Here is a 26215-nt window from a genome sequence, read left to right on the forward strand (position 1 = left end):
GTTCACCTCAGTGATTATATTGATGATTAAATTAGATAGTAAATGTAAAGCTTTAGGACTATGCCTATAACATAGAAAATACATGATTAGAGTTCACTATTATTATTATTATCAAATATTTTAGTTTGTATTTATTCTTCTAATTGTTATATACAATTGAATATGTTATATCTTAAATAGCATGAGTTATGGGTGTTTAAGGAAAAGCTTAGTATACTAATAGAGCCTTGTCAAATCTGGAGAAAGAAATAGTATGAAATATATTGATTTAAATGTTAGATTTATTGATACATGCTTTTAAAAATGGTAGCTTTTAAACTGTAATCAATACATTTGCATTTTCCTAAAAAAAGAAGACATTTATTCAGAGAAAACTGTGGTATCATGCAGGAAAAGCAGAAAAAAATTGCCTAAGTGTGATCCCACATACTTGTCAGTTGGGTATTGCAAGAGAGGATGAGTAAATGGTTGAACTCACTGGAATTACACAAATCTTATCATATCTATACACAATCATCCAAATATTCAAGGATTTAGCAACGTATACTAAGATGGCCATGCAAACTTGTGAGTTGTAGTTTTGCAATTTGGGACATATGATACCTATTTTACATTCATAATGTAAATCATATTCATATGATACCTATTTTACATTCATAATGTAAATTATATTCATATCATACCTATTTTATAATTCATAATATTAACTTCATTATATCTGTTAATCACATACTTAGAAGTTACAGATATGAATTATTTCTATAAATTATGATTAATCACAGAATCACAATAAATACCAATGTGATTAAGCTCCACCTTTGAATTTTTTATTATTTTCTTAAAATGAAGGACATGTGTGTGTGTGTACATATATACATATACATATACATATACATATACATATACATATATATATATATATATACACACACGCACACATACATGCAATAGTTGTGAATTGAATGAAATTCACCAGGACAATCTGACTTGTATTTCAAATAATAAGAGTTTGAATATTACCCTCACTGAATCATTGAGTCAATATAGAAATTTATTTCATGCTTCAAGATAAAACAAAACCTAAGACAAATATGCTAGAACTGGCTTTAGCAACAGCCTAAATACTAAAGCAAAGTTAAATTATACATATTGCATTGGTTTGGGGATCATCTTTAATGTGAAATATATATAATGTACATGTGTGTACGTGTGTGTGTGCAAATACATATATATACATATATGTATTATATGTAGTGATTTAAAGTCTTTTCTCATATTCTAATTATTAGGAAATGAAAAGAGAAAAAAATAAAGTCTAGAGAAAAAATGTCTTGCATTTTCTGAGTCAGTCATGCAATTGCCTAATAAATTAGCTAAGCAACAGCAAGAATAGGATAATTATTTAGTTCTGATCTGCTGAATAGGAATTTTAACAGTTACTAAGTTCTCTCCAGGTAGTGAGTTGAACGGCCAAAATCACAGTGCCATCTCCTGCTTCATGCTGTGCCCATTTAGTAAAACAGAATTGGTCACCATGTTCTTAGCATTGTTTTTCAGAGATGTCATACGCACCGCTGAAGAGCTGAGTAGGTAGCTGGTTCCTCTCTCTTGATAGGACTTCCTCCCACAGCAGAGTTGGCTGTTGAAATGCCTCCTGAAGCTTTCACTGAGTAGGTAAAGAGCAAATGGGTTGACACAAGAATTGCCAAAACTGAGAACCCGGGCAACTAAAGTGACAATCATGTGGCCTAGAGATGGATCAATCTCATTATAGTTGAAAGACCGATACATGTAAAGGATGTGGTTTGGAAACCAACAGAAGATGAAACAGCCCACAAAGACAAGCACAATTTTAGCCAGGCGTTTCCGTGTTTCCATCTGCAAATATAAGAAATTGATACCATTGGTTAAAGTGAAAATGGAACCAGCCACATACCAACTTTATCAAGTCAGGAAAGAGCAAAATTTACAGCATTATAATACATCAAAAATACATAAATTATTTATTTTCCTCACCAAAGTGATGATGGATTTTAACAGTTTGATAAAGCTTATTTTGGTCTCTACGTTATTTGCATTAAAAAATATTTGACAGCTTATACAAAACTAAGTGGTAAGTTACTAAATGCTGTCTTCATATTATTTATTTATTTTCTTTTTGCTTAATGTCTCATTGTGTGTAACATAAATGTAAGTCATTTCTGTTTGTATTAAATCCACTAAATTAATAAATCATAGAATATATTCAAGCTTAGGTGTTTTAAAAAAATCAGGGTGTTTTAAATAGGAAGAATTGATCTGATGAAGCAGGGCTTGATTTTTAAAACGACCACTCCACAGGAAAACAAAATAACAACTTGAAATTTAAACTCCTGACTTACACAAATCAAAAGCATCTGATATAACTGTGAGTCCTGTAAACATTATTTTATTGTCACATTCACAAATAAAAATAAATTTTCCTTCTTCATAAAATTTACATATTATGTTTACTGTTTCTGAGAGGGTATTCAAGAGTGTAATAAATAGGCAAAATTCAAATATTGGACATCAATATTTTTTAATCTAAAAACAATTTCCTAACATCGGTAGTTCAAGGGGTACCTTACATTTGTCTAATTTGTTTAAATATTTAATTAAGGCAACATGGACATGGAATACCAATTTACTGAAAGACATTGGTAGCAGGTATCATAATATTTTCTGAGTGAATACTACTGGTCGTCAACTAGAATATTCCAAAGAAGACTGGAAAGGTTTGGGATTGGAACATATCTGATGGTAGGTAGCAATAGAGTGGTGATGGAGGAAGCAAAGAAAGGTAAAACTGAAGAGGAGCCCAGGCCAGGAAGCAGAATGTGATGTTCCACATGGATCCCAGTGGCATAAGTTAGGCAACCCAACAATCAATCCTAAGAAAGTCAAATGTGAAATTTATCTTTCTAAGGAGTGTCATGCCTTCCAGGTGGACCATGAGTGCAAGAATATCACAGCAGTCTATACTTGGAGATTCAAGTGCACAGGCAGGCTGTTGGCATTGAGATTATTTCTCAGCAGATGTCAAGACCCAGTTGCCCTGCCAGAGTTTATAGGTCCCAATAGGGAAATTCACAAAAACAAGGCAGGCAGGCCAAGGCCAATAAAAATTTAAAAAGTGAAGCAAGGGCTCTGTATATGAGAAAAACTCAACTTTAGAAACCAAAAGCAAATACTCAAATACCTAATTGAGATACACAGGGCTCAAATTGGGTCACAGGGCTCAAATAAAAGAACTAATTATATAAAATAGAAAGCACAGTGAGCCAATGATCTGAACACATTGCCTCACTGATGCCAAATATTTAGAGAAAGTCTATGAATTAATCTAACAATGCCTTCAATAATTGGGTGATTTTTTAAGTCTTTAAAGCCGATGTGGATCTTTGATGTTGATGGCCACCAATTCATAAAGGTTACCTTCCATGCAAGAAACCTTTACTAGTTTCTGCTGTTGCTAACATGCCCAAGGCCCCAGCCTAATGCTCCATCTATGTTCTAGTAAATTTTAAATGATGTGCGACTCAATTTCTTTGCCTTTAATTTGGAAACAAGCATCGGTAACTACTCTGTACCTGCAAAACCCGTTAGAAGTTCTTTTCTAGCTGTACACAAATGTACAACCAGAAACTCTTTGTCACAAGAACACTATTTCTCTTTGTGTATTAACACAGTTGATTTTTACCTTAAATTAGTACTGCATATTCTTGAAGGAAGAAAAAGTACATAAGGTGCATGATATAATTTTTAAATGAGCATATTATCTTTGTAGGGAAAGTTACAAATTTGAGTTGGGTCACGTACTGCTTCAGCACCAGCCCACCTTTGGATTGCACCTTTGGGTTCCTTTTCTGCTGCTCTTGCTATTCCCCTCATCTCTCATTCTGACTTCCACCCAAATCCCATCCCAAGATCCCAGGCAGTGTCCTATAGTCCTTTCCTGATGCATCCTTCTTCTAGACTCCCTGCCATCCTTAGTGGGTTAATGGGAGAAGAGACAATAATCAAATTAATGTATGCTCATATGTGAAATTTTTCTGGTTTATTATGTTGTTTGTTAAATAAAAATCTGCATGTAAAACAGGCCTTTCAATACATTAATTTCTAATGGTGGAATGTCAGGCCTTATCACAGATCCAGATAAATGATAAACTGAACCTAAGCAGGCCTTTGCAGGGCTCTGATATGACCATATATTAGAGATCCCCACATATCCCTTCTAGTTAAGGCCTGTGAAGGCCCAACTCTGTTCTCATCAGTCATAGGATTAAAAGCCCACAAAATAAAACAATAAATAGCAGTTACTTGTTCTGACCACACACCACCAACCCACGCCTACTAAGCTTACCTGTTTTTTGGTATGTTCATTGTATTCTCCAGGAAGATTGTGTGCGCTTTTAATTAAGGTCTTTGCAATATGATAATAATAAATGCTAATAATAGCAAGTGGTATGAGGAAATAGACCAAGAAAATGAGCACTGAATGAATCTTTGGATGTAATTCATCTGTTTGAGGGTATGGGATACATGCTGTGAAGCTGCTATTATCCAAGCTACTGATGCACGCCACTTCTGAAAACACCGCTTCGGGAACTGCCAGCAACACGGAGACCACCCAGATACCTATGGCCTTCACACAGGTCCACAGCAATGCCCCTGACGTCTGCATGTCCATGGGGTTAACGATGGCTCTGTACCTGGGAAAATGATACATCTCAAGTTATTCCAGAAAGAAAGAAAGGAAAGAAAAAAGAGAAAGAGAAGAAAGAAAGAAAAAGAAAGGAAGAAAGGGAGAGAGAGAGAAAGAAAGAGAGAAAGAAAGAGAGAGAGAAAGAGAGAGAGAAAGAAAGAGAGAAAGAGAAAGAGAGAAAGAAAGAAAGAAAGAAAGAAAGAAAGAAAGAAAGAAGGAAAGAAAGAAGGAAAGAAAGAAAGAAAGAAAAGAAGAGAGGAGAGGAGAGGAAAGGAAAGGGAAGGAGAAAAGAAAAGGGAAGGAAGGAAGGAAAGAAGGGAGAAGAGAAAAACATTCTGCTAAGAGAGATGCCAACAATATTCTGTCTCTATAGCTCAAATTTATTTATTCCCTGGCTGCTTAAAAGTGTATGGAAGACCTAAGGTTCCTGGTGTCTCTCAGTCTACAAGTCATTCCACTACTTATTAGCACAGAAAACAAAAAGAGAGAGAAAAATATTTTAAATTGGCATTTCCTAAATCCTAGTCATTTCATTTCCAAAATCCTGGACATTAGTTTACCTCTTAAATTCTTCTAAATCTATATATGTTACATCTATCATAATGTATTGAATACCAAATATAAGATATTCACAAAATAATATTATTCAATTCTTCCTTGATACTTTTCCATAGCTTCTGAGCATGAGCCCCTTCACTCTTTTTCTAAGGACATTAATGAATTTTAGAAACTAATCTAGATTGGTCATACTACATTTTGACAAAATAAAATAAATAAAAGACTAATCCAGATTGGGATTTTCTCCATAATCCAATAATAAGGACTAAAAAACTTGAAAGCAGAACAATATTCTGTCTTTATAGCTCAAATTTATTTCATGTCAAGATCCCATAAAATTCTTTTCTCCTCCAACCTAAAATATTAATGGCAATATACTAGCAGTGTACTAGTGATAAAGGAATCACACTCCAGGACGCAGTAAACAATCCAAAACTTTCTACAGCTAACTCAAACACACATATTAAGTAAGGCAATGATGATGCAAACAATTCAAAATGGCATGTAAACCTCAAATTTTTTATATTTCTCTTTAAAGTATTTCAGGTGACAATATACCTGGCAAATAAGATGCAGTACCACAGGATTTTAGTTAGACAAATCTGAATTATTACCCATCTCTGATATATTTTGGAAAATCACATTTATCAAGCACATCTCCACCTTCTTCTTGATTTTAATTTCTAAGATATTCTGTTAGCTTTACTTTCCATCATTTTTTCTGAATTTTAAAATTTCTGCTATCATCTTTTGTTTCCTATAAGTTTTTTATGTTTTCAAATTATTTCTTTTTTATAGTGTCCTATTCCTATGTTATATGTGCACATTCTTGCCATGTATCTTTTTTTTTTTTTTTTTTTGACAGGGTCTCACTCTGTCACCCAGGCTGGAGTGCAGTTGCCTGATCACAGCTCACTGCAATCTCCACCTCCCAGGTTCAGGCAATCCTCCCACCTTAGCCTCCCTAGTAGCTAGGACTACAGGTGTATGCCACCAAGCCTAGCTAATTTTTGTATTTTTGTAGAGAGGAGGTTTTGCCATGCTGCTCAGGCTGGTCTCATACTCCTCCTGGGCTCAAGTGATCTGCCGACCTCAGCCTCCCAAAGTGCTGGGGTTATAGGTATGAGCTACTGCAGCCAGCTCTTGCTATGTATCTATAAAACTAATACAAAAATAAAAATTTAATCTCTTTCCAGGTTGTTTGGTCTCTTTGTGCTGTAATCTCTCCCAATAAATCTGCATAATTGACTGACAATTCATATTTAAGAGCAAAGTACCAAAAATTTGACTGTAATTTTTTTTTTGTGGAAGAAGACAAGGAAAGGGCAAAGAGGTTATCACTACGAAAAGATCAAGCCTTCTTTTTAGATTATCAAAAACCACAAAGGGTATTCTGAACTTTCCTCCACGTATTTAAAAAGGAGAAGAAAATGTCACTTCTCTACCTCATATCTAAGCACATGTACTATTGTAGAAGTACTGTTGTAGTTTACTTGGGCTGCTATAATAAAGTACCATATACTGGGCAGCTTACAGACAACAGAAATTTGTCACAATTCTGAAGACTAGGAAATCTAAGATAAAGGCCTTGAGAGATTCAGTGTCGGGTGAGGGTCCCCCTTTTTTACATAGATAGATCTTCTTGCTGTTTATTCAAATGGTGGAAAGGTCAAGGGTCTCTTTGGAGTCTTTTATAAGGGTATGAATCCCACTCATGTGGGCCCCACTCTCATGACCTAATCACCTCCCAAAGGCCCACCTCTTAATGCCATCATCTTGGGGAGTAGGATTTGAACATATGAATTTTGGCCAACATAAACATTATATCATAGCATGCATTATAACTATAAAAGATATAGAGAAACTTTAAATAGAAATTAAAATAATAAGTCTCTCATTTTGATAAGATTGCTAGAAACAGATACAGAAATCTCGGTTTAGAGAAAGTAAGAAACCTAGCAGAAATGTTGGCCTTTCCAGCAAGGAGGATTATGAGTCACCTCCTGCAAGAAAAGATAGACCCCAATGATAGTCTCTGAGTGATACACATTTGAATAAAAGAGGAGAATTGAAAATCCTACAAAAACAGAATTATAGTTGAAAATACAGATTACCGAAGTGTTATTAGTACTGAGACATAGCTTACAATTGTCGAAGAAAAATGTTGTATACCAACTGTGTGTATCTTTGAAAGGATAAAAAGCAAAAAATAAAATGAGATAGTGCAAATTAATGTGGACATGTTTTATTATGCTTCCTTCAAATATTTATAGACATGTGGGGAAAAGTATCTCTTAGTATAAAAAGTGTTTCACTGTGTATATTAGCATAGCAGGTATGTGTAAAAAGGTATATTTTCCCTTATAAATGGTCTCAGGAGGATATCCCTAACTAAATACTAGAGAATGTTGATCAAAAGGCATATAAAGAGAAAAATAATCACTATTCATGTATTAAACCTCAATAAATAAATAGATTTCTTCATCAATTCTTATTTTGGATCTCGCTTGTAACATCTGTGTAGTTTAAATTTTAATGTAAAGAGATAATTAAGTTTAATCATAAAACAAAATACATAATAAAAATGGGATATTTTTTACCTCTTACAGAGTCATCATAGCATCTCAAAAATCTCCATCTACACTAATCTTTCTAATGACACTACCCAAAATTTCTTTCTTTCTTTTTTTCTTATTAAACTTTCATTTTTCAGGCAAAGAATAGGTCCACAAAAAGTCTGAGTGTGAACCGCATGATAAGAGAAAGGTCTTGCTCACTGTTATATCTCTAATACATAACACAATGCCTGGCCTGGCCAGTAGAGTCTATAGGGTCTCAATAAATGGTTGAAACTATAGCCTGAGCAACAAGGAGATCCTCATTAGGAGCAATTGTGGTAAAGTGGGTGGGAGTTTTTGGGTATTATGTTGAAGTGGGAATGGTGATGACAAACGGAGACTGAGTCTAATCTAGTGATGCCTAAGACACATCAATATTCAGAAACACATAGAGAAGTAAAAAAAAGAGAGAATATGATTAGGCTTCTCTGTAGACTTACTAATGCAGAATCCCTAGAATGTGAAATGTGGGATTCTGCATATTACTAACATTTCCAGGTGATTCTGATGATAAGCCAGGTTTAGAAACCATGTTTTAAGACAGTTGTGTGCAGCAGTGAGCATCTTTGCCACAGGCTTCCTGCAAGGTGCAGTGCAATGGGTGCACATTCAGCAACAGAATGGATAGTATCCAGAATCCAGCAGAAATTCAGCATTTGAAGAATCAGATGCCTGCTCTTTAATTATGATATGTCACATCATGAGGAAGACATCATTCTTCTTTTGCAAATAAGAAAAGCACCACCTTATGGCCATGAGTTTTGTGCTGTTTTATCCTTTTTCTCCAAGAAAACCATTTGGATGTAACGGATACATGGTTAGCAGCACCCAGGAACCATAAACCCAAGCCTGATGCAATCCCTCCTTATTTACAGTGTGTCCCAAAAGTTTCAGATCAAGGTAGATGAATAATCTTCAAAAGCTATAAGCAACATATAAATTGTGGCAATATTATGAATCTTGTGAGAATTATACAGTGCCTTTCTAATTCAATGTGTGAAATTACTTCTAAGTATAAAAGAAAGAGATAAACTAGAAGTGTTCAAGATCAGTGAATAAAAGATATCTAATTTATTGGAGTCAAATAACATTTATTTAACAATAAGCCCTATAAATTCAAATTAAAAACTAATAAATTATGTGCAGAAACTACAATTGATTCTGTTTCTATGGTTATATAAAAATAACAGAGAATTGGTTATGGAAAGCAAATTTTTCTTTTTGAAAAGGCTACGAGAAAGCTCTCAGAAAAACCTATGACTCACATTTTGTGAAAGTATGGGTCATTTTATATTTTCCAACTTTTCTTTTCCCTGCCCTTGGTTTCCTCCCTTTTTAGTCCTGTGGTGTGTTGTTTGTATCCTTATTTTTAAGCTGCCTTACATTCTCCTGTCGCAGGTCTGATATGGTTTGGCTCTGCATCCCCAACAAAATCTCATGTAGAATTGTAATCCCCAGTGGTTGACAGAGGGACCTCATGGGAGGTGACTGGATCATGGGGGCAAATTTCCCCTTCCTGTTCTCATGGTAGTGAGTGAGTTCTCATGAGATCTGGTTGTTTGAAAGCATGTAGCACTTCCCCCTTAGCTCTCTCTCTCCTGCCACCATGTGAAGACATGCTTGCTTCCCCTTCACCCTTCTGCCATGTTTCTAAATCTCCTGAGGCCTCCCCAGCCATGCCTCCTGTACAGCCTGTGGAACTGTGAGTCAGTTAAACCTCTTTTATTTATAAGTTACCCAATTTCAGGTAGTTCTTTATAGCAGTGTGAGTAATACAAAGCTGAACAAAAATAAGTTGAACATAAATAAGTCATCACTCTAGCATTATAGGGTGAGTGTAGACTATTGTTCTAAAGAGAAGCACACTCTTGGTGCCAATCTCACTACCAATTAAGAGACTGAGAGGCAAGGGCTATGGAGCAAAAAAGAAAGCATCATCTCCAGTCAGGGGCAGCTGGCTAACATGAACCTGAGCTTCAGTCAGGAGTTTTGATGAGAAAACAGCAAACAGTTAACAGCACTCCCTCCCACCACTGAACAAAGACTGATGGAAAAGTCCTATGAAGCCTAGGGAGTGTTAGACCCAGGGCCTGTATCCAATCTATTTCAGTATCTTGACAAATAATTACACTCAATAAAATATCTGTTTGCATTGATATAATATACAAATAATATTAATGATTCAAGACTTTGTCTACTGACCTAGTTACGGAATGAAATCTGATTATCCTAACCAGCACACAAAAACTTGGATTTTGTATTAATAACTATTAATGCATTAGAAACTTAATCAGATTTGGTACAACGTTATTTTTGCATTTAATCCAACACTGGCTATTTGGTATCAGAAGAAAGTATCACCCAATACATTAAACTAATATTAGTTTATTTTTATAGTTTTTATAGTTTTATTTTTTAAATTTAATTTATGAATGCATTTTGGTTAACAGTTATATAAGAAGCCACAATAAAGAATTGATATCTAGTTTTATATTTGTTAATACATGAAATTATGAAGTTTACAGTTTAGCACTAGGAATCTGTGAGAATTTTTCCTATGAAGGAAAAAGGAAAACTCCATTCCTAAGAGTTATTTGCATTTTAATAATGTGCCATCAGAGGCCAAAAGATCTTCAAGAATCAAAGAAATAACATTCCAGATTTGGAAATGCAGCTACTCATATATAGAGAAGGAGATAACTATAACGCCAACCAGGAGCAAAATATGGCTTATGGGGCGCCACCAACCTGATGTCACAGCACACACGTCCCAATACTCCACGGGGGGAGGTGAGAATATGTGTGTGTTTGTGTGTATGTGTGTATGTATAAAAGTGTTAGAAACATGATAGAATATAGAAATACTTTTAGTCAACTACTTTATGTAAGCAAGCAAGCAATATATATTTTCAAAATTGTAACAAAAATGTCTATCAAGATAACAGTAAAAAAAAATAATAATAAATTAAGACTACAACTATCACCACTTCATACCATGCACTGTCTCTCCTCCAGCCATACTGGTTATGATGATGTGCCTCTGAGGCATGACTGCAGTGGGCACAAAAGCTGTTGCCTAGGGATGTGTCTGCTGAAACTCCTCAGAAGAGTTGGAAAGTTGAGTATTAATAATCACAGACACCAGCTAGGAGCGGTGGCTCACACTTGTAATCCCAACACTTTGAGAAGCCGAGGTGGGCAGATCGCTTGAGGTCAGCAGTTCGAGACCAGCCTGGCCAACATGGTGAAACCCTGTCTCTACTAAAAATACAAAAATTAGCCAGGCATAGTGGCGTGTGCCTGTAATCTCAGCTACTCAGGAGGCTGAGGCAGGAGATTTGCTTGAACCTGGGAGGCAGAGGTTGCAGTGAGCCGAGATCGCACCCCTACACTCCAGCCTGAGTGACAGAGCAAGATTCTGTCTCAAAAAAATAAAATATAATAATAACCACAGATACCAGTGTCATCTGACCACCCTTTGGCCATATCAGACAAGGTGTTTTAGGCCTCAAGGTGGATTCAAAATATTTGTGTTTTTCATTTTAGTCTCTGCAATCTAATGATGCTGACGTCAATGAAGTGTAGAATATGAGTCTCCACTTCACATTGGAATATGCTTTCTGAAATCTAATTATCTTCCTGGGTTTTTTTCTATGTACTGTGATCTCTATAGGCAAAGAGATCTTAGGCAAAGATCTTGTTAGGCAAAGACAGGCCATCTGTGAAGACAGGACATATGATACAAATAATTGAATTTGTTGTTTAAAGACTCTAATAACATAATTTTTATTTGTTTATTATAGTTTTTATTGCTGCAGCTACTACTTAATTTTGAATTCAAGGTGCTTCTTTTTTTATTTTGCAGTTACATTTTATGATGTTTTTTCACTGTAATAAATCTAATGAATCAGCTCCTGTACTCTTTTTTTTATGCTTGGGTGTTTTGTTTTAAACTCAGCTTTTAAGTCTGCTGGTAAATAAAAAATACCATTAGTAATTTCTTATACCAAGAATTGTAATAATGTGGATTAATGGTGAAGAGTTCAGACTTTAAATGGCGTTCAAACATGTTGGCACCATCAGTGGCTAGCTGTGAGATCATAAAAATGTTGCTGAATTTCTAATCTGTTTTCTTAGCTTTAAAGTGTTTAATTTAAATATAATAATGCCTATCTAACAGCATTGTGAGGGTTGAAAAATCACACAAAAAAAAGTTAGCACTGTGCTAAGTGCAATTAATCCTACAATTGATTCCACATCCACAAGAAATCATAGCTTTTGGTGAGATATAGTAAGAGGTCATCAAGTACTAATCAACTATTGATTGCTATGCTCTAGAAGAAAAAGAGAAGTGTAGACAATATATAACAAACCATTTCCAACCCATTTTAAGTGAATCATGGAATATATTGCATAACTTCATCAACAGTTACTCAGGTTTCCTAGTTTATATTTCCTAAACACACACTGGTAGACAAGGGTAGCCTACGGACCAAGTAGAAGAGGCATCTCACCTTTCCTTATTGTTATTACTAAAGTATTCATCCTGTATTCACAGAATATATGATACACAAATGAGACACAGAAAGTCAGTAAATATATAAGGATTATTATTTTCTCTGATCTAGGCCAGGGCAAATTTACCTGTGTAAATGATCATGTGTCGCCATGACAATAGATTGTAAAAACTGGTGTGAAATAAACTCCAACCCTGGGTCTTGCTACCAATGCCATGTCTTTAGAATAAAAGCACAATGATAGTAATTTAAACTACTGTGGTTGCTAACCATTAAGTTTTATTCTAATCACTAAGTAGGTTTTTTAAACTTTCTAGGTAAAATAAGATTGCATAAAGAGGGGCAGCTAAACTAGTCATATTTTTGCTTTGAAATTCAGAGAAAGTATTTTAAAAGATAATAGAAATGCTGCCACATAAACAAAATTAGGTACATAATTTATACAAAAGGCACCTAAGTTTCCAGGAGTGTGGTTTTTAAGAAAGTGAATCATTTTCAGTTTCTCAAGTCTCTGTTGAATGTTGTGTTTCCCTCAGTCAGGATTAACTCTTCAATGCCAAAATAGTATTCCAGTATTCTTGCAAATACCAGGAAATTCAGATACAGACTTATTTTTCATTAGCAATTGAATATGTAAATTAAAGAGGAGAGTGCATACCACCTTAATTATCCAAGTTAATTGTTTATCTAAATAGCTTAAGTCAGTCCTCCATTCCCACCAAGGGAATTAAACCACAGCTCCATGAAAAGGTACCTAATTTGCGTTTTTCCCCACCCCATCCAAACATTCCCTTCTGCTTAAGTGGACCCTGAGTCAGGAGACTTGGATTTTCCTCCCTGGTCTTCCATTAGAAATTACATTCCCTGGGCCTCAGTATGCACATCTGAAAAATGACAGAGTTGAACCAGTTGATGTGCAAGATAGAATAATGGACACTTCACACCCTTAACATATGTCAAAAGCAGATTTAATATCAAAGATGTATTTTGGGTACCTATCGGTGGAAAAAAAAAGTCTCTTAGCTTCAGGTATTAAACAAGAAGAATGTGAAAAGTCATCTGCCCAAAGAACATTTATTAATCTAATTGGTTTTACTTCTAAGAAATAGTAAAATTCAGTTAATAAATTTAAGTAAGTTCTCCTCTTACTTGAAAGAAATAAAAATTAAATATTTGCCTAATATTAAGCAGACATTCTTACCTATTAGATTCTTACTCTACTGCATAAAGGAAAGTACACTTATAAGATTTTAAGCACACACAAAAATCTTCAACCAGATACTCGCTCTTTTGCATGTTTATTCTATAGCTTTTCTATGAAATAATATTCCCTAAGTGTCGGAGGTGGGACTAGGAGATGCAATTTTAAATGCAATTTTAATTGTTTTTTAAAAACATAGTAATTTTCTTATATTTTTCCAAGCCTCACATGTCAGTCCGTTTTAACTCTCTTTACTCTACTTCCCAGGTACACACTCTCTCCCTCTCTTCCTCTCCACACCCAACCTTTCCTTGCGTCCTTCTGCCAGTAGGTGCACTCCGGGTGAGTCTTCTCTACTCGCCCCTCTCCACGACTTTTCCGAGCCACCAACAGCTACCTGTGCTCTTACCTGTCGGCGCTGAGGGCAGTGAGAGTGAACACGGAAACCCCCACGGAAGTGAGCTGGATGACAGGGATCAGTTTGCAGCCCACCTTGCCAAACATCCACTCGTCGAAGAAGTAGCGCGAGGCGTCCACCGGGATGCAGGTGAGCAGCAGCAGCAAGTCCCCGGCCGCCAGGTTAGAGATGAAGATGTTGGGGACGCTCCTCATGGCGCTGTTGGTGATGAGGATCTTCACCAGCATGATGTTGCCCAGCAAGCCCACGGTGATGATGAGCAGGTAGAGGGACGGGATCACACAGCGGATCACCAACTCCGCGGTGGTCCGGTCCGAGGCCGGCAGGAAATCCCTTTCCCACCCCTCGGGAACGGAACCGCTCTCATTCGCGCCGGTGGTCACCGAGAGGTTGGAAAGAGACTTAGAGGGCATGATCTCCTTTCCAGCAGAGTCCGCTGGAGTTTTCACGCGCTCCGGTGCCCTGAGGACTGAACGCCCACGATTTAGGTTTAATCGATGTCCCTCCCTCTCGCCCCTGCAAGTTTACTGTCCGCGGGGCGCGCCTCACAGCGCCACGTCCCTAAGAGTTCAGGACCTGGGGAGGGGTCTGTCCACACACTCGGGCGCTCCGCTTCTAGAGGGGGGAAATGGCTCCGGCTAACTCTGAATTTAAATTAAAAAAAAAAAAAAAAAAAAAAGCAAAGCTGTTGCGTCTTTGTTCCGTATTCAGTGGTTTGTTCTCGCGGTTATCTAGCGGAAAACAGCCTTTCAGGAACAAGGAGCTGTCCCTTGGGGATCAGCAGACGCACCTGCCCGACTGTTCGCCCAGAGAAGCAGAAGTCATCCTGGCGCTGTCCAGCGGGCCGCGGCTGAAATCCCGGGAACTAGCGCGGGGCCACCTGCAACCTGCTTTTCCCACAGCTTTGCTCTTGTTTGTGAAGTTCCTGTTGTATTGTGTGGAACTGGAGGGGAGGTCAGTCCTCCATGCATGTGTGTGTGCCCCTATATACATCCATCCTTACCCGCCTCCAAGCAGGAGGAGCCCAAGGCAAGAACTTTGGAATCTCTGAGGATTAAAGGGCTGAGTTGGCAAGTCCCTAATGCTGAAACACAGAATTTAGGGGAAAAAAATGAGTGCCAAAGAATGAAGCTCATAAATGAAATCCTCTCGCTACTCTTCTTATGATCATCTACTGTTCTTACCTTAAATGTGAAAATTATTTCTTATAGTTGGCATATTATTTTTAAATTTATATTTTATTGAATTATAACGTGTATAACATACACATTTCTTAATCGTTCTGCTTAATCTAACCATCATTCAGAGCCCACAATCTAGCCACCATCTCCCAAAATAACCACCATTTGGCTTGTTATTAAATAAGTGTGCCTCCTACTGAGCATCGTATAAATGGAGTCATTCAGCATACACTCTTGTGTCTAGGTTCTTTCACTCGACACCATATCTGTGAGATCCACTCATGTTTTTTCTCAGGTGGCATTTTTCATTACTGTATACTACATCATTTTATAAATATACCACAGTTTGTTTATCCATTCTATATTGATTAACATTTGGGTTCCTTACAATTTTAGTCAACCTGAGTAATGTTTCTATGAACATTCTTTTACATGTGTTCAGGTGCACATTTGAATAAATCCCAGGTGTGGATTTGCCAGGTCATAGTACTTGAGTATGTTCAGCTTTACTGGAAACTGACAATTTTTCAAAATAAATTACTAACTTATTTTTTCTTTTGGAACCTGGCTCGACAATTTTATTTGTTAATTCTATCTATTAAGGCAGAGTATATGTATGCTTAAGATTGAGTAATGCCACTCGTAGATATATATTCAATAAACATCTGATATGCTGTTTTAAATAGGTTGTCCCTAAGAACAAAACAGTTTCCCAAATCACCACCATCTGAGTCTAATGTAAACTGATCAGAAATGGTGGCTCAGTTCTGGAGTTAGCTAAATAACACTCTTCATTAGGGAAAACATTTGACTAGTTCTTTGTTATTAAAGGATAAAATTGAACAATTGAATAATAACAATGTAACTAGCCAAGGACTACCTATGATGATCTAGCCATAAACTGATAAGATGTGTATATATGCAATGTCATTTATAAATTAAGCAACTTTTCCAGATATTGTCCACCAAGAGCACTGTCACATCATAATCGAATTAGACAAGATAAACATTTGCATTGTAATCAATTTTAAGTTTTATGTTTTCTAACTCAAATAAAAGTCCTTATTGTACTCTTCTGGAATTTCACTACTTAAAATAATTCATTATAAAATTGAGATTAGTTAAATAGAATATTTATATATAAATATATTTGAATATATAAATATTCTATTTATATTTATAAAAATTATACACATATATAGAGGGAGAGGGAGCAAGAGAAAGAGGAAAAGAGAGCAAGGAAATTAATATTACATGTAAGTTGAGAAATGTCTCTAGGAATTTTATCTCCAAAGTTATTTGTTTTCTTTTTAACATCCAATCTTACTATACAGAATAAATTACTAAAGCAATCTTCTAATTATGAAGTGTCTAAAATTCAAACTGCAACTACACCATTTTAACATATTTTATACAAAAATATATTGAAATCGAAATTACTGTATGACTTTTTATATTCTCCTCATTGTGTCTGTGTATTCCTAATCATTTAGAAGAGAAAAAAATGTTTAGTCTAAAAGCTGGATTAATAAATATCCAATTGACAGGCATTGTAGAAACAAGCCATCTGGATTGAATTTTCTTCATTTTAAGTAAATTTATATGTATTTACTTAAAGATTTGTGTTCATTGTAGTAAAGAATATAATGAATATTTTAATAATCATTTTTGGTATTTTATTAAAATGTTATAAAGTTATTATAATAATGTATTATTTAGATTCATCACAAAATTACATATAAGAACACAGTATTGTCTCATATTAATAGAATGCACACACATCAAAGGTAAACATCTACTGGAATGAAACACTATTTGTTTATTTATGTTTTGAGACAGGGTCTTGCTCTGTCACTCAGGCATGTGCAGTGGCATGAAGATGGCTCACTATAGCCTCAACCTCCTTCATTCAAACAATTCTCCTGCCTCACCTTCCCCATGTAGCTGGGACTGCAAGTGTGCCCCACCATGCCTGGCTAACTTTTTTAATTTTTTGTAGACATGGGGTCTCACTTTGTTGCCCCGGCTGGTCTCAAATTCTTGGGCTCAAGCAATCCTCTTGCCTCAGCCTCCCAAATGTCTATAATTATAGGCATGAGCCATAGCACACAGCCATACAGACTTTTTTATTGTATTCAATATGTCATATACCATATTAGGTTTCTTAGACTCATATAGTTAATGTTTATCAATATTCCTGGATAAAAATACTTGAGTTTTAACATGATTCACAGAGACAAGATAAATTGTCTAATTTGAAAGAGACCCCATGAAACTGCATTTTGAAATTTATTGTATTTGAAATCAGTGTCTGTTATGTCTCTTTGTTTCTGGAGAAAGCAATTGTGTCAAAAAAATGTGATTTCTATATAAATGAAGTATACATTTTTAATCTTGAGTATTTGATGTTTATCAATACACATTGTATATTTTATTGCCCTAATACAGGAACTGTTCAGAACCATATTGATGCTGTTTCCAATTCATTGACATGAGTATTATTGTTGTAAGTGAATATGAAGAATTTGAAATTTAAACCAATTTTGTAATCCTCATCTGCTTCAATGTATCTATCCTTCAGTGTATTATGAAAAAATATAAAATATTATACTTCTAGAGACATTTTATAGATTTTTCTTAAGATCATGACAAAGACAAGTATACCCGCTATTATCATTGTTATTTAACACACTGGAGGAGATTCCAACCAATGCTATTGCAACAGAAATGGAAATGAAGAGCATAAAATTTGAGAGAAAGGAGATACTAATTCAAATATATAATATTAAACTTAAAACGGAACTGGCAAAAGAACAGAAAAAAACATCAATGGAAGAGAATAAAAGTTCAAAGTCAGTTGCATGCAGATAAGGAAACAACACTCAAATGTGTTTTGCAACAAATAAACACTTAGTAGATAATATTGGGAAAACTGTTTCACAGGCAAGAAGAATAAAACAGAGTCTCTATGTAATACTATACGTAGTATTATAATTCTAGTGCATTAAAGTTCACAGTATGAAAAAGTAATTTGGGGAAGATAATAGAAGAAAACCTTAAAGGATATATATGAGACCACGGGGGTGGGAAGTGATTCCTACTTCAAGTCAAGATGGAGTAACAGAGAATACATTGAAAACATAAAAACCAGACAAAACATATTAAACAGTAGTTTTTAGACATTGGCAGCACAAAAGAGGCAGCACAAAACAGTGATCCCTAAGACAGGTTTAACAGATGAGATGAGCTCTACCATTGCTCTATCTTACTGCCTAGAGAAAGAGTTTTCAGCCCATGCACAAGGATAAGGAATCCACACTGAGCCTGGAAGTCTCTCTTACTTGAGAAGATGGAATTGGAATCAGCAGAACAGAGAAAAGTGAGTCATACAGAGAAAGAACTCTGGAGATTCACAGAATTTCCCCTTGGGTTTTCAGCTAAATACGTGTTTCTATCTGCATGTGGGAAAATTAACCAATTCTCAGGAAAACACTTACCAAAAAGGGCGAATTAGTGATTTAAAGAAGCTAAGTTCCTACCAGCCACAGTATAACAACCTTGTAAACACATAGTTTTAGGTACATTACTTAGAAGTGTATTGTGTTTGTAGTTAGGAAAAATTAACCATAGACCAAAGGCTTCTCTGGTCTTGCCCTCAAAGCTTAAAAGCAAGGATTAAAATGGTAAAACCAGTTCTAAGAAACCTGATGGTATCTTAGAACAAAACTTAAGAATTTTTTTTCTTTTTTTTTTAAATTATACTTTAAGTTTTAGGGTACATGTGCACAACGTGCAGGTTTGTTACAAATGTATACATGTGCCATGTTGGTGTGCTGCACACATTAACTCATCATTTAGCATTAGGTATATCTCCTAATGCTATCCCTCCCCCATCCCCCAACCCCACAACAGTCCCTGGTGTGTGATGTTCCCCTTCCTGTGTCCATGTGTTCTCATTGTTCAATTCCCACCTATGAGTGAGAACATGCAGTGTTTGGTTTTTTGTCCTTGCGATAGTTTGCTGAGAATGATGGTTTCCAGCTTCATCCATGTCCCTAGAAAGGACATGAACTCATCATTTTTTATGGCTGCATAGTATTCCATGGTGTATATGTGCCACATTTTCTTAATCCAGTCTATCATTGTTGGACATTTGGGTTGGTTCCAAGTCTTTGCCATTGTGAATAGTGCCACAATAAACATACGTGTGCATGTGTTTTTATAGCAGCATGATTTATAATCCTTTGGGTATATACCCAGTAATGGGATTGCTGGGTCAAATGGTAATTCTAGTTCTAGATCCCTGAAGAATCACCACACTGACTTCCACAATGGTTGAACTAGTTTACAGTCCCACGAACAGTGTAAAAGTGTTCCTATTTCTCCACATCCTCTCCGACACCTGTTGTTTCCTGACTTTTTAATGATCGCCATTCTAACTGGTGTGAGATGGTATCTCCTTGTGGTTTTGATTTGCATTTCTCTGATGGCCACTGATGGTGAGCGTTTTTTCATGTCTCTTTTGGCTGCATAAATGTCTTCTTTTCAGCAGTGTCTGTTCATATCCTTTGCCCACTTTTTGATGGGGTTGGTTTTTTTCTTGTAAATTTGTTTGAGTTCATTGTAGATTCTGGATATTAGCCCTTTGTCAGGTGAGTAGATTGCAAAAATTTTCTCCCATTCTGTAGGTTGCCTGTTCACTCTGATGGTAGTTTCCTTTGCTGTGCAGAAGCTCTTTAGTTTAATTAGATCCCATTTGTCAATTTTGGATTTTGTTGCCATTGCTTTTGGTGTTTTAGACATGAAGTCCTTGCCCATGCCTATGTCTTGAATGGTATTGCCTAGGTTTTCTTCTAGGGTTTTTATTGTTTTAGGCCTAACATTTAAGTCTTTAATCCATCTTGAATTAATTTTTGTATAAGTTGTAAGGAAGGGATCCAGTTTCAGCTTTCTACATATGGCTGGCCAGTTTTCCCAGCACCATTTATTAAATAGGGAATCCTTTCCCCATTTCTTGTTTTTCTCAGGTTTGTCAAAGATCAGATAGTTGTAGATATGTGGCATTATTTCTGAAGGCTCTGTACTGTTCCATTGGTCTATATCTCTGTTTTGGTACCAGTACCATGCTGTTTTGGTTACTGTAGCCTTGCAGTACAGTTTGAAGTCAGGTAAGGTGATGCCTCCAGCTTTGTTCTTTTGGCTTAGGATTGACTTGGCAATGCGGGCTCTTTTTTGGTTCCATATGAACTTTAAAGGAGTTTTTTTCCAATTCTGTGAAGAAAGTCATCGGTAGCTTGATGGGGATGGCATTGAATCTATAAATTACCTTGGGCAGTATGTCCATTTCCACGATATTGATTCTTCCTACCCATGAGCATGGAATGTTCTTCCATTTCTTTGTATCCTCTTTTATTTCATTGAGCAGTGGTTTGTAGTTCTCCTTGAAGAGGTCCTTCACATCCCTTGTAAGTTGGATTCTTAGGTATTTTATTCTCTTTGAAGCAATTGTGAATGGGAATTCTCTCATGATTTGGTTCTCTGTTTGTCTGTTATTGGTGTATAAGAATGCTTGTGATTTTTGCACATTGATTTTGTATCCTGAGACTTTGCTGAAGTTGCCTATCCGCTTAAGGAGATTTTGGGCTGAGACAATGGGGTTTTCTAGATAAACAATCATGTCATCTGCAAACAGGGACAATATGACTTCCTCTTTTCCTAATTGAATACCCTTTATTTCCTTCTCCTGCCTGATTGCCCTGGCCAGAACTTCCAACACTATGTTGAATAGGAGTGGTGAGAGAGGGCATCCCTGTCTTGTGCCAGTTTTTAAAGGGAATGCTTCCGGTTTTTGCCCATTCAGTATGATATTGGCTGTGGGTTTGTCATAGATAGCTCTGATTATTTGGAGATACATCCCATCAATACCTAATTTATTGAGAGATTTTAGCATGAAGTGTTGTTGAATTTTGTCAAAGGCCTTTTCTGCATCTATTGAGATAATCATGTGGTTTCTGTCACTGGTTCTGTTTATATACTGGATTATGTTTATTGATTTGCATATGTTGAACAAGCCTTGCATCCCAGGGATGAAGCCCACTTGATCATGGTGGATAAGCTTTTTGATGTGCTGCTGGATTCGGTTTGCTAGTATTTCATTGAGGATTTTTGCATTGATGTTCCTCAGGGATATTGGTCTAAAATTCTCTTTTTTCTTGTGTCTCTGCTAGGCTTTGGTATCAGGATGATGCTGGCCTCATAAAATGAGTTAGGGAGGATTCCCTCTTTTTCTATTTATTGGAATAGTTTCATAAGGGATGGTACCAGTTCCTCCTTGTACCTCTGGTAGAATTCAGCTGTGAATCCATCTGGTCCTGGACTTTTTTTGGTTGGTAAGCTATTAATTATTGCCTCAATTTCAGAGCCTGTTATTGGTCTATTCAGAGATCCAACTTCTTCCTGGTTTAGTCTTGGGAGGGTGTATGTGTCAAGGAATTTATCCATTTCTTCTAGATTTTCTAGTTTATTTGCATAGAGGTGTTTACAGTATTCTCTGATGGTAGTTTGTATTTCTGTGGGGTTGGTGGTGATATCCCCTTTATCATTTTTTATTGCATCTATTTGATTCTTCTCTCTTTTCTTCTTTATTAGTCTTGCTAGCAGTCTATCAATTTTGTTGATCTTTTCAAAAAACCAGCTCCTGGATTCATTGATTTTTTGAAGGGTTTTTTGTCTTTATTTTCTTCAGTTCTGCTCTGATCTTAGTTATTTCTTGCCTTCTGCTAGCTTTTGAATGTGTTTGCTCTTGCTTCTCTAGTTCTTTTAATTGTGATGTCAGGGTGTCAATTTTAGATCTTTCCTGCTTTCTCTTGTGGGCACTTAGTGCTTTAAATTTCCCTCTAAGCACAGCTTTAAATGTGTCCCAGAGATTCTGGTATGCTGTGTCTTTGTTCTCATTGGTTTCAAAGAACATCTTTATTTCTGCCTTCATTTCGTTATGTACCCAGTAGTCATTCAGGAGCAGGTTGTTCAGTTTCCATGTAGTTGTTCAGTTTCCATGTAGTTGAGTGGTTTTGAGTGAGTTTCTTAATCCTGAGTTCTAGTTTGATTGCACTGTGGTCTGAGAGACAGTTTGTTATAATTTCTGTTCTTTTACATTTGCTGAGGAGGGCTTTACTTCCAACTATGTGGTCAATTTTGGAATAGGTGTGGTGTGGTGCTGAAAAGAATGTATATTCTGTTGATTTGGGGTGGAGAGTTCTGTAGATGTCTATTAGGTCTGCTTGGTGCAGAGCCGAGTTCAATTCCTGGATATCCTTGTTGACTTTCTGTCTCGTTGATCTGTCTAATGTTGACAGTGGGGTGTTAAAGTCTCCCATTATTATTGTGTGGGAGTCTAAGTCTCTTTGTAAGTCTTTAAGGACTTGCTTTATGAATCTGGGTGCTCCTGTATTGGGTGTATATATATTTAGGATAGTTAGCTCTTCTTGTTGAATTGATCCCTTTACCATTATGTAATGGCCTTCTTTGTCTCTATTGATCTTTGTTGGTTTAAAGTCTGTTTTATCAGAGACTAGGATTGCAACCCCTGCCTTTTTTTTGTTTTCCATTTGCTTGGTAGATCTTCCACCATCCCTTTATTTTGAGCCTATGTGTGTCTTTGTACGTGAGATGGGTTTCCTGAATACAGCACACTGATGGGTCTTGACTCTTTATCCAATTTGCCAGTCTGTGTCTGTTAATTAGAGCATTTAGCCCATTTACATTTAAGGTTAATATTGTTATGTGTGAATTTGATCCTGTCATTATGATGTTAGCTGGTTATTTTGCTTGTTAGTTGATGCAGTTTCTTCCTAGCCTCGATGGTCTTTACAATTTTGCGTGTTTTTGCAGTGGCTGGTACCGGTTGTTCCTTTCCATGTTTAGTGCTTCCTTCAGGAGATCTTTTAGGGTAGGCCTGGTGGTGCTTCTCTATTTATATCTGGTCTACATCTCGGTAAACGCATCATAAGTTGAAAGTATCCTAAGTGGAAAATGCATTTAATACTCTAACAAATCCATCATAAATAAAGTCAAAAAATCATAAGTCAAATCATTGTAAGTGCAAATGCTCCTCGACTTAGGATGGGGCTACGTCCTGATAAACCCATTGTCAAAGTCAAAATATTGTAAGTTGCACTATTGTAAACTGGGGGCTGTCTGTGATGTTTAAACTATGTAGAACCCAACAAGGTAAATTAAAATGTCTGGCTGACATGCACTTGAAAATTACCAACCATGAAAATCAGCAAGTAATTATATCTAAAAATAAGGACAAAAATCAGTTAATTGAAACTAAACCAATAATGGCACAGATGATATATACGTAGAAAAGAACATTAAAAATGTTAACAAGACTCTATTCCATGTGTTGAAGAAGGAAGTTGCATATTAAGGAGAGACATGAAAAACATAAAAAGACATATATTAAATTTTACAGAAGAAAAAAGTCATAAAAATAAACTTCATAAAATTAACAGCAGAAAAAAACACTGCAGGAGAAAAGGTAAGGTAATTTCTCAATGTAGTAGTAGAAAGTATCCAAAACAAAATATACAGAGAAAATGACTGGGGAAAAAAATGAATAAAGTGTGCACTCTGGGAAACTTTAAGTGGCCCAATGTGACTACAGTTGGATCTCCAAAGGACAGAAGAAAAAAAGAACAGAAGAAAAAATATTTGAAGAAAAAACAGCCCCAATTTTTTCATAGTTAATGAAAGCTAAACCCTTCACTTCCAAGAGGCTCAGCAAACCCCAGGCAGAAGAAACACAAAGAAAAATTTGCCCCAATGAGAAACTAGAAACTATCTTGCTAACATCGGGAATGAAGAAAAATGTGTACTCTCACCATTCCTTTTCAATTTTGTACTGGAAGTTCTCATCAATGCAATAAGACAAGAAAAAGACATAGGGTGATATTGATTGTGAAGGAAGAAATAAAACTGTCTTTGTTAACAAATAACATGATTATCTATTAGAAAATCTGAAAGAATCAACAAAAGACTCTTGCAACTAATAAGCAACCAGGGAGAGGTTGCCAAATAAAAATTAATATACAAAAGTAAATCACTTTCCTATATACCATCAATTACTAAGTGGAATTTGACACTGAAAACATTAAAAAATTTACAGTCACCCTGAAATATGAAGTACTTAGACTAAATCTAACAAAATTTGCATGATCCATAAAAGGAAAATTACAAAACTGAAGAAAATTGGAGAACTAAATAAATAAAAAGATATTCCATATTCATGGATCGGAAAACTCAAGTTTTCCTTGTCAAGTTGTAAGTTCTTTTCACCTTCATCTATAAATTCAGTGCTATCTTAATCATAATCCCAGAAAGGTAATTTGTGAATATCAGCAAAGTGATGATAACAGGCACAAGATTCAGAATAGTCAACACAATTTTGAAGGAGAACAAAGTTGGAAGACTTACACTACCTTATTTCAAGACTTATTATAAAGCTACAGTAATCAAAACAGTATGGATATTAATGAAAGAATAGACAAATAGATCAATGGAAAAGACCAGAGAGCCCAGAAATTGACCCACATAAATAGAGCCAACTGCTCTTTGACAAGGAACCAAAGGGCAAACATTGGAACCAAGATTAGTCCTTTCAACACATGGTGCTGGAACAACAGGATGTTCTCATGCGAAAGAAATGAACCTAGACATAGAGTTTACACCCTCCACAAAAATTCACAAAAAGTAGATCACAGACCTATATGTAAACCACAAAAATTATAAAATTCCTGGAAGATCACATAGAAGAAAATCTAGATGAACTTGTGTATTCGTTCATTTTCACACTGCTATAAAGAACTAACTGAGACTGGGTAATTTATAAAGAAAAGAGGTTTAATTGACTCATAGTTCCACAGGCTTAACAGGAAGCATGACTGGGAGGCCTCAGGAAACTTACAATCATGTCATAAGGAGAAGGCAAGGCAAAGACCTTCTTCACATGGTGGCCGAAAAGAGACAGAGTGTGAAGGGGAAGTGCCACACACTTTCAAACAAGCAGATCTTTTGAGAGCTCACTCACTATCATGAAAACAACAAGGGGGAAGTATCCCCCTTGATTCAATCATCTCCCACCAGGCCCCTCCCCCGACATGTGCAGATTGCAATTGGAGATGGGATTTTGCTGGGGACACAGAGACAAACCATATCAACTTGGGTATATCGATGACTCTTAAGATACAAAACTGAAGAGATAATCCATGAAAAAAATAATTGATCAGCTATACTTAATAACTTATTTGAAACTAAAAATTCTGCTTTGCAAATGACACTGTCAAGACAATAAGCAGGCTAAAGACTAGGATTTATGATCCAACACATACAAGTATTACGAAGAACTCTTACAGCTCAAGATATCCAAAATACACAAATAATTTTTAAAATTCATCAATTAAAAAAAAAAAATCCAATGAAAAAGATGGACAAAACACCTTAATAGACATCTCACCAAAGAAGATACACAAGTGTAAATAAGCATATAAAAAGTTGCTTACATCATGCCATTAAGCAATTGCAGATTAAGACAACAAGATACCCCTATACATTTATTAAAATGGCACAACATTACAACTTTATTCAAAACACTGCCAACTTTAAATGCTGAGCAGGATGTGGAACAATAGGAATTCTCATTCACTAATGGTGAAAATGCAAAATTTGGAAGACAGTTTGGCAGTTTCATACAAAATTAAACATACTCTTACTATGTTATTCATCCATCACACTCCTTCCTGTTTACCCAAAATATTTGAAAACATACGTCTACACAAAAACCAACACATGGATGTTTATAACAGCTTTATTCATAATTGCTAAAAGTTGGAAAAAAGATGTCCTTTAGTAGGTGAATGAATAAATAAACGGTGGTACAACCAGATGATTGGATGTTATTCAGCCCTAAGAAAAATGAGATATCCAGCCATAAAAA

The 26215-nt window shown here is 35.9% G+C and overlaps 1 protein-coding gene across 3 annotated transcripts in view; it reads right to left on the reverse strand.

Moving 5' to 3' along the window:
- Window positions 1-331: 331 nt before the first annotated feature.
- NMBR (neuromedin B receptor) overlaps window positions 332-26215 on the reverse strand; it is a 72730-nt gene continuing 46846 nt past the window's right edge. For 2 of the 3 annotated variants that reach the window (XM_019029815.4, XM_055392025.2), the window contains exons 3-4: window positions 4385-4733; window positions 753-1878 (exon numbers count right to left, since the gene is read on the reverse strand). In XM_019029815.4, coding sequence (XP_018885360.2) covers window positions 1477-1878; window positions 4385-4711 — 729 coding nt within the window. In that variant the 5' untranslated portion in view covers window positions 4712-4733 and the 3' untranslated portion in view covers window positions 753-1476. Of the gene's footprint in view, window positions 1879-4384; window positions 4734-14029; window positions 14452-26215 lie in introns of those variants that run through there. The other variant, XM_004044764.5, reaches the window with a different exon arrangement.

The sequence above is a fragment of the Gorilla gorilla genome, chromosome 5 (assembly GCF_029281585.2).
Source record: "Gorilla gorilla gorilla isolate KB3781 chromosome 5, NHGRI_mGorGor1-v2.1_pri, whole genome shotgun sequence".
NCBI lineage: Eukaryota > Metazoa > Chordata > Mammalia > Primates > Hominidae > Gorilla > Gorilla gorilla.